The sequence below is a fragment of the Nannospalax galili genome, unplaced genomic scaffold (assembly GCF_000622305.1).
Source record: "Nannospalax galili isolate Female #2095 unplaced genomic scaffold, S.galili_v1.0 scaffold735, whole genome shotgun sequence".
In the NCBI taxonomy this organism is placed as follows: domain Eukaryota; kingdom Metazoa; phylum Chordata; class Mammalia; order Rodentia; family Spalacidae; genus Nannospalax; species Nannospalax galili.
Genome location: NW_008337053.1, coordinates 187,272 through 195,761, shown reverse-complemented (window position 1 = coordinate 195,761; position 8,490 = coordinate 187,272). Strand labels below are relative to the sequence as shown.

At 42.1% G+C, this 8,490-nt stretch overlaps 1 protein-coding gene across 1 annotated transcript in view; it reads left to right on the top strand.

Moving 5' to 3' along the window:
* Fbn1 (fibrillin 1) overlaps positions 1 to 8,490 on the top strand; it is a 223,254-nt gene that overhangs the window by 193,472 nt on the left and 21,292 nt on the right. The window contains exons 51-55 of the mRNA XM_008831779.3: positions 3,279 to 3,428; positions 3,764 to 3,829; positions 4,056 to 4,172; positions 5,911 to 6,030; positions 7,097 to 7,219. Coding sequence (XP_008830001.1) covers positions 3,279 to 3,428; positions 3,764 to 3,829; positions 4,056 to 4,172; positions 5,911 to 6,030; positions 7,097 to 7,219 — 576 coding nt within the window. The remainder of the gene's footprint in view (positions 1 to 3,278; positions 3,429 to 3,763; positions 3,830 to 4,055; positions 4,173 to 5,910; positions 6,031 to 7,096; positions 7,220 to 8,490) is intronic.

Below are 8,490 nucleotides of genomic sequence, written 5' to 3'. Positions count from 1 at the left end.
GTGTGTGTGTGTGTGTGTGTGTCTGTGTGTGTGTGTGTGTGTGTGTGTTTCATATTACCAAATAATAAGTATTGAATATAATTTAAGGTTCTAAAATTTGGGTTTGGGATCCTAGGCCTGCCAACTTTCACCTCAAAGCAAGCCATTTATTGTTTTAGGAATCCATGTTGCTCATTCAAACCACACTAACACCTACCCAATTGATCTTAATGCATGTATGACAAAGGTTTATTAATTTCTGAGTCCTCTGCAAACTCTTGTGATGGTTACACTGTCTAGCCAACTTTTTACTTTTCACTTAGTCATTTTAGAGGTACAAAGACAAGAGTTACAAACTATGAGAAGACCACACTGATTTCAGGGTAGGTGATTAAAGTCCATCTATGTGGTACAGACCAGCCCAGATAGCTTCTGATTCCTACTCCCTTGTTTGTGTGCCTTTGGCTTGGCCTGCACTTGGAAAGAAAGCAGTGAGAAGCCAGGTGTGAGTCTGCCGATGTGGCAGGCCAGAGGAAACTCCAAGGCCATTAATTCAATTTGCACTGGCCTGTCACAGAGCAAGCAGACATTACAGGAAGAACCAGCCCAGCTGCTGCGAGAAGCCCTGCCACATGCTCAGCCCTAGAACAGAGAGCCAGAACTGAGGAATGCAGGCAGAGAGAGTGACTTTCGTAGTTCCGAAGAAATTTCAGAGGTCAGAAAGGGCTGTGAGCAGATGGACTGGTAAACAGGCATCCTAGTGAGCTCTGGCTGAAGTGTGCCCGTGAGCACAGCGCTGTTTCCTAACGCAGGACTCACCCAGGAGAATCATTCTTTGTAAAAGTAAATCTCTTACTGAGTGCAGATTTCGTTGGAACCCAGAAATTAAAGCCTGATTTTCCTTATAAGATGACGAATTAGGAGCCTGGCCTCTATTAGCTATAACAGAAGAAATTCCACAAAACCACTGGTTTTGGTTTTCCAGCAGCAAATGCCTTGGTAATCACGGGGACAGGTCCTGGCTCTGAACCACAGTGAGAAGGAGCCCTTCCTACTCACAGAGTTTAGGGGATTGTCATTTGGAGTGACTTGAAACTACACATTTGAGTCTGTCTGAATCAAAGCTATTTTTTTCTTTTAGGATAGAGTGGAGCAGTGTGGGGAAGATGGAGCTGGGTCTAGAGCAAGTCAACAGTTAAAAAACAGAATGAAAAAAGATTTTTCTTTTTTTTTGATCTTTTTGAGACAGGGTCTCCCTGTAGCCCCCACTGTCCTGGAACTCACTATGTAGACCAGGGTGGCCTTGAACTCACAGAGATCCACCTGCCTCTGCCTCCCGAGTGCTGGGATTAAAGGCATGTGCCACCACATGAGTGGATCTAGGATTAAAAGACTGCCGTAAGTGGAAGACAAAGTATGTGGTTCAGTTTTTCTTTTTGTGTGTTCTTGGGTGTGTGTGTGTGTGTGTACGTGCTCATGAGTGTGTGAGTATGCATGCCTGTGCGTGAGTGTATGGAGGTCAGAGGAGCTCTTACTACTCCCTACCTTATCCCCTTAAGTCAGAGTCTCACTAACTTGGAGTTATGCTGCCAGCCAACAACGCCCCCCGCCCCCCGCACTGCTGGGGTTACAGATGTGCTCAGCCACACCCGGCTACTCTATGTGGGTGCTGAGGATTTGAACCCAGGTGCTCATGCTTGCACAGCAAGCACTTGTCAACACTAAGACATCTCTCTAACCCCTAGAATTAAGTTTTAATATGTTTGTTGAGACATTCTTATGAATAGCTGTTGATACATCTTAGAACAGTTGCAGGAATAAATAATAAAAATAACACTAATGAATACAAAACAACTGATGTGACAGAGAACTTGAATAAAAGAAATCCAAAGGTTTCCTCCAAGAAATGAAGACTAGTTAAATCTTGACATTTTTCGACAAGGTAAATATTTCAGGGACAGACATACTGCAGGGCAAGGATGGACTTCCATTGCTCTTGTCTTCTGAAGGGTGGCCCACCGAAAGGTGCCTGCTAAGAACCAGCAACCATAGGTGGAGAATGGAGGGGAGACTGAGAAACTGTTTCCAAAAGACTTGCTAGCCAGGAAGAGCTGGGCAAGTTCCATTGTGAAGGCAACTGAATTTGACTTCCAGAGCTGAAGGAGTGGGGGTGGGGGTTTAAGGTAATTCATGAAATCTTTTCTTCTGTGACCCTTGGCATCTTTTTCTTATGCACTGCTTCTTTGATGATGGAGGAGGAGGAGGACTAGAAGTCCGAGGTGGTCAGGACCAAGGGAAAAGGGTGGTTACAGGATGGATAGGAAAGCATCTCCTTAAACCTGGAGGTTTCAGTCTTCGGGTAAAGAAAGGGAAGTTGTGCAAGGCTTTGGAAATCAGGTGAAAGAAAATATATTCCAGACACCTAGATGAGCTCATTTCTTAGAGCAACCCAATCTGTTCTATAAGAAATAGACAAGCTAACTTCCAAAAATTATGTCAAGCAATATTGCAGTTTTATATGAAAGAGATCCCGTCTTCCTTGGAATCACCCAGCAATAATGAGAACAAAGATATACATACATCCTTTGAAAGAAAGACTGTTTTCCTCCCATCTACCCATAGCCCTGTTTTCCTTTTTTCCTTCCCCTTTCTATTGAACTGAACAAACTCCATGGTTGAAATTTCGATGTTGATATAGCTCTGTGTGCATGCATGTATAATCCTGCAGAAGATCCCATTTGCATTTTGTACCCAACAATCCCATGCTCCATTAACTGCCCCTGGTGGTACAGTCTTGCCAGTATGTAAACTTTCCCCATCTTCATTGACTCTAGGCTATGATCCAGGGTTTTATTTTTATTCCAGGCTTATGGGGCACAGACTATTAGAACCTCTCCTGCCTTAGTACACTTGTTGAAAGTTGTACGGAACCCAAGCAGGAAAAGCTGTCATGAAGGGCTCTTCTGGATGAGATTCTATCTGTGAATGCTCCAGTCCTGAAGTCATTCATGGAAGTCAGTTAAACCTGACAGGGTTATAAGTCATTAGTCATATCAAGGTATTTTGAAATATTGGGCAAACAGAGAAGTAACAGTAGAGCAACATGAACTTGTTCATCAGATCTTACTGCCAGTTACCTGTGACTTTAGCTGTCTTGGCTGAGTTGCTATTCATCTAAGGAGTATTGCTGTGGTTAATGAGAGAACACGTTCGATGTGGTAGGTTGCTCCCTACCCACTATTGTGCAATGAAGACTCAGTAGGAAAAGAACCTAAGTGTATTGTGGATTTATGCTGCAGATTTGCGAATGAGCTACTGTTACGCCAAGTTTGAAGGAGGAAAGTGCTCATCACCCAAATCCAGAAACCACTCCAAGCAGGAGTGCTGCTGTGCCTTGAAGGGAGAAGGCTGGGGAGATCCCTGTGAGCTGTGCCCCACTGAGCCAGACGGTAAGTCTGGCATCTTGTTTCTCTTTGTATGATCGTACATACTGACCACCCATAAAGCCAGCAAGACAACTGAATTTTAAGTCAAATTAGAATGTTCATTAAAACTTACTTTAACTCGGGATCAAGGCAGCTGTTTTCCTTTTTGGTTGTGTTAGAAATCAGGGACATCAGAAGGACAGGCACATCTTTGAGAGTCTTGGTAACATCTCCTTGTTTCTGGGAGTGTTCGTATCTCTCACTATGTGTAGCATGTGGCCACAGCTACACAGTGCAGGAGGGGGGAGGCTGTGATTGACCCAGGTCTTCCCACTAACGGGTATACATCTCCACCACAGAGGCTTTCCGCCAGATCTGCCCCTATGGAAGCGGGATCATCGTGGGGCCCGATGACTCAGCCGTTGGTGAGTAGCCCGTGCTGGGCTTCAGCTCCTCTTTTCTGTCTTTCTTCCAGGTCTTATTTCTCCACGTCTATCTGGAAGGGAAAATTCCCTCTTTTTTGTTATTCGCTTAGATGCTAATTGTATTGTAATATTAGATATTCACAGATTAAACAGTGAAAGGACTATAGTTTATCTTTGTGTTACTAGGTTTTTGTTGGGTTTTTTTGTTTTTCTGTCTCCACTTAAGATATGGATGAATGCAAAGAACCGGATGTTTGCAAACACGGACAGTGCATCAACACAGATGGCTCCTACCGCTGCGAGTGCCCCTTTGGTTACATTCTAGAAGGGAATGAATGTGTGGGTGAGTAGTAAGTCATCTACTTCCACTGGGATTTTATATAACAGAAGCTGAGTTACCCAGCATTTACTCAAGGAAATCTCACAACCAAGATGGGAATTGAAACCTTGTCCCTCCATTCATGAATCCTTCATTTAGAATACTGGATGAGGCCCCACCTTGTGCTAGGTTCCATGGTGCCATGTTATTGCAGAAAACCAGGCAAAGAGGGTCCTTCCTCTCATGAACCTTACAGTCTAATGTAGAAAACAGCTACCAGGCATATCCTAAGAGATACTGAAAAATACAATGCCGTAACAGAAATCTCTGTGCAACTTAAAAACATATCCTTAGTGATCATAATTTATTCTTTGGGTATGTAAAATACAAAAATTTGTATGCATTGTGTATAGCTATAGTATGAAAGGCCGTATACACTATGCAGGTTGTTCTTGTTTTACTCTTTTCGTTAAAATGTCTAAGAATGACTCCAACATGGACCTTTGACTCTTAGTCACACTAAGGATAATTTAAACTCAAGTATTATGTTCAAAAAAATTTCAAAACAATTTTGATGTGATATGAATAAAGTGTTGTATAAATGCTGAAGGTCTGTCTGTGCAAATTAAAAAGCATACAAGGATTCGGGGTCTGAGGACTGCAGTAGCAGCTAAGCCTGTGGCAGCATTAGTATGTTCTTACCCTCTCTGGACCTCGGGTATGCTATTATGCTAATGAGCTGCCTTATTTCTAATTACCCTGGAAGCTCTAAAATGTAATGACATTGTTATGTTTAAAATATTATTAAACCGGAAGAGATACAGTATTCTTGGCTGCAAAGTGAGATTGAATAGCAAAACAGACACAGATTTTCAGCAGTGTTAATGTTTTGAAATCTTCAGTTAATGCTAAATGAACCTCCTTACCTAGGAGTGGTAATTCTTGACAATAGCCTACTATTCTTCTGAACTTTAGATAGCTACAGTAACAACGTTATTCTTTAAAAAAAGTTTTTCCCCCAAGGAAAAATATTCTCCTTAAAGGAGAATATTTGTGTCAGAAATAAGAATAGAACGTGTTCCAGGTAGATGGCTTAGGAACCATCTATATTTTTCAGGGTCTTCTTTTTAGATGTGTTCTCTCTCCACATTCATTTATGAAGGTTATGCCCTAAACATATTTTTTCCAGCCTCTCTTTTGCTCATTGTAAACCATCTGGCTTTAACAGAATCAACAAAATCTGCTCAAAAGTTGGTTTTTATCCAGTATATTAATTCTGTTCAACCTTTGGTCTCTTATTTTGCGTAAATTTAGTCTTCTATTTTATATCTGGCAGGAGCCCATCGTGGGTAAGCCTTCTTGTACAGTGATGTAATGTAGGGACAATTGAAGATATATTTCTGTCTTCAAACATGCAGAAACCCCTGGCTGCATACAGGAACCTTATTTTAACCATCAGAGCATCTCTTCCCAGTGAAAGGTAGACTTCTTCATAAGGAGAGGCTGAAGGAAACCATGTGGCAGGGCAATATAAGGGCTAGAAGTTCGGGTACACTCACTGTCTTTTCCATTGTACAAGTCAAACCTTAGCTTATAAACCTGTGACCAGAAGGTGTACACATTCCTTCTTCACAAGAATAGGAGGAGAATGGAACAAGACAGAACAGATCAAAGAACTCCAGTGGGATGAAAGGAATTTCTGGGCCCAAGTCCATTGTATCTCAACTCACCCAGTTCTGGATATACTCCCGGTCACTTGCAGATACTGATGAATGTTCTGTGGGCAATCCTTGTGGAAATGGAACCTGCAAGAATGTGATTGGAGGTTTTGAATGTACCTGTGAGGAGGGATTTGAGCCTGGTCCAATGATGACATGTGAAGGTAAGCATCTTAAACCAAAAGAGTTGGTTACTTATACTGATTATGAGAGCAGTTGGTTGATTATTGTTCTTAATATTAAATACCATTCAGGGTACATGGAATAAAGAACATCTGGGCCTAGTGGTCTGTTCCATTGCTTCTTCTCTGTGTACCCTTGTTCCTCCAGGAAGTATCAAAGAATGTTATAGGATCCTCACAGAAGGCATTACACTGTACCAGAGCGCTTACATTTCAATACAGCTCCCGTCTCATTTACTGCCTTCTGTCTCGTTTTCTGTTTCCTTTTCTTTTTCGGTGATTCCAATATTTTTCCCCTCCTCTTTCTTCCTCTCCTTTTCTATATGTAGAAACACCTGTACACAGAGACATCCTATAGTTATCTGCAGGCAGCCATAGAGAAGGAAAGAAGCTGCCTAAACCCTATATGCATCATTGATCTTGGGAAGCAACTTGATCACTGAGGTGGCTTGTTTTAGCCCTCCTGCTTTTGCAGCATACAGTCTGTTGTTCTGAACCATGGAATCTAAAGAAGTTACTTACCCATTAATGGTAAAGCCCCATAACCAGGGGTAGAACCTGGGTATTTGTGCAAAATGCATTTCTCTAAGTCCACTGTGATCCAGAGCACTCTGTATGGGCAGAAGAATCACTGTTGTCTCATAGGAACATCTATGTTTGGGGAAAGGGAAATGGCTGAGCATATGAGAGGGCTCAGCTTATCTTCTGGCCATAATTGTTTTTGCTAAAAGAAGCAAACATGCTCTACAGTCCATGTACCAGAGGAAGTGGCAACTGGTCAACCTGAGTCTTTCAAGCTGCAATTTCAAAAGTTTCTCATTCACTTGAATTCATAATTACACCAAGACAGTAAACTTTGGGGCTGTTCTGGGAGAGCCAGAACATGTTGCCACCCTATTTATACCAGGAATAAAATAACTATTTATAATTTTCTAGAAATCTGAGACTACTTGGTCCTTTCATGTTTATGATAAGGAAGTCTTTCAGCTTTTAAAAAAAGTACATTTTTTTTTCTTTTTGCTGTTTTTTTTTAAACTCTCTTCTGCAGATATAAATGAATGTGCCCAGAATCCTCTGCTCTGTGCCTTCCGATGTGTAAACACTTATGGGTCCTATGAATGTAAATGTCCTGCTGGATACGTTCTTCGAGAAGACAGGAGGATGTGCAAAGGTGAGAGGTCTGTTAGTGCTCAATCAATCCAGAAAGCTTTGACTCTGGTGTGATGCTAGGGGTCTCTCTAAAGCATCCCTTAGTAGGGGAAGGCTGGGAACTGAGGGAACACTTATAACCCATAGACAATTTAGGGGTTGTCAGTCAAGCTGAGTGAGGCTGCAGATCTTTTGTTAGTCTTTTGTGCATTGTGTACCTAAGATAAACCAGTCATTCTGTAAAGTGTAAGGCATTTTCTATATAAAAGCTATTTCCAGCCGGGCGTGGTGGCACACACCTTTAATCCCAGCACTTGGGAGACAGAGGCAGGTGGATCTTTGTGAGTTCGAGGCCATCCTGGTCTACATGGTGAGTTCTATCCAGGACAGCCTGGGGCTACAGGAGACCCTGTCTCAAAAAGACAAAAAAGAAAAAGAAAGAAAGAAAGAAAGAAAGAAAGAAAGAAAGAAAGAAAGAAAGAAAGAAAGAAAGAAAGAAAGAAAAAGATTTCCACCATTCTCAGAGCACAGTATGCAGAGTCTGAGACAAAGGACAAAGAGAGACAAATAATCACGGTGTAATAAAGACTACGAGGGTTGTATATACAAAATGCTCTGAGAATACAACGGGGCGGGGGGCGGCTCTGAGACTACAAGGGAAGAAAACGATACTACATCTTAGGGTAGAATCTGTGTTACTTAAGCATTTCCATTGAAAAGTCTTGCTAAACACAGGCAGTTTGGCCATTTCCAAAGCACTGAAATAGAGTTTGTCAGGTGTGGGTAATCACAAGGTTAGTCTTGAAAACTCCAGCGTGTTCTTCCTAAGGTCTTCAGTGAGCAGACGCCAGGTCTCTCAAGTGGCTAAAATCCAGTTTTGAGGATAGAAGGTATCCTGGCAGAGAGGTCCTGACCACATAAGGATAGAGTCCAAATTTCTCAGCTTAGAACATGAACAAGGAAGAAAAAAGAAAGAAGCTGGGGGGGGGGGGGAGGAAGGAAGGGAGGAGGGAGGGAGGGAGGAAGGAAGGAAGGAGGAAATTTCGGTGCAAGTAGAGTGAGCAGCACCGACCCAAAGAGAAGACAGCAAAGCAGGGAAGAACCACAGTAAGGCGCTTACAAACGCTTGTCTTTTCCTCAAAGCATAAAACCAAAGCTTTTATTCTACAGTGATTATTCTAACATATCCTAGGTTGGTGCCTAATGAATACAGAAGGAAATGAGCTCAACACTGAAATAACAAAGATGACTGTTTTGTGTTTAAAGGGCAAGTATTTAGTAGGGCAAGTATTT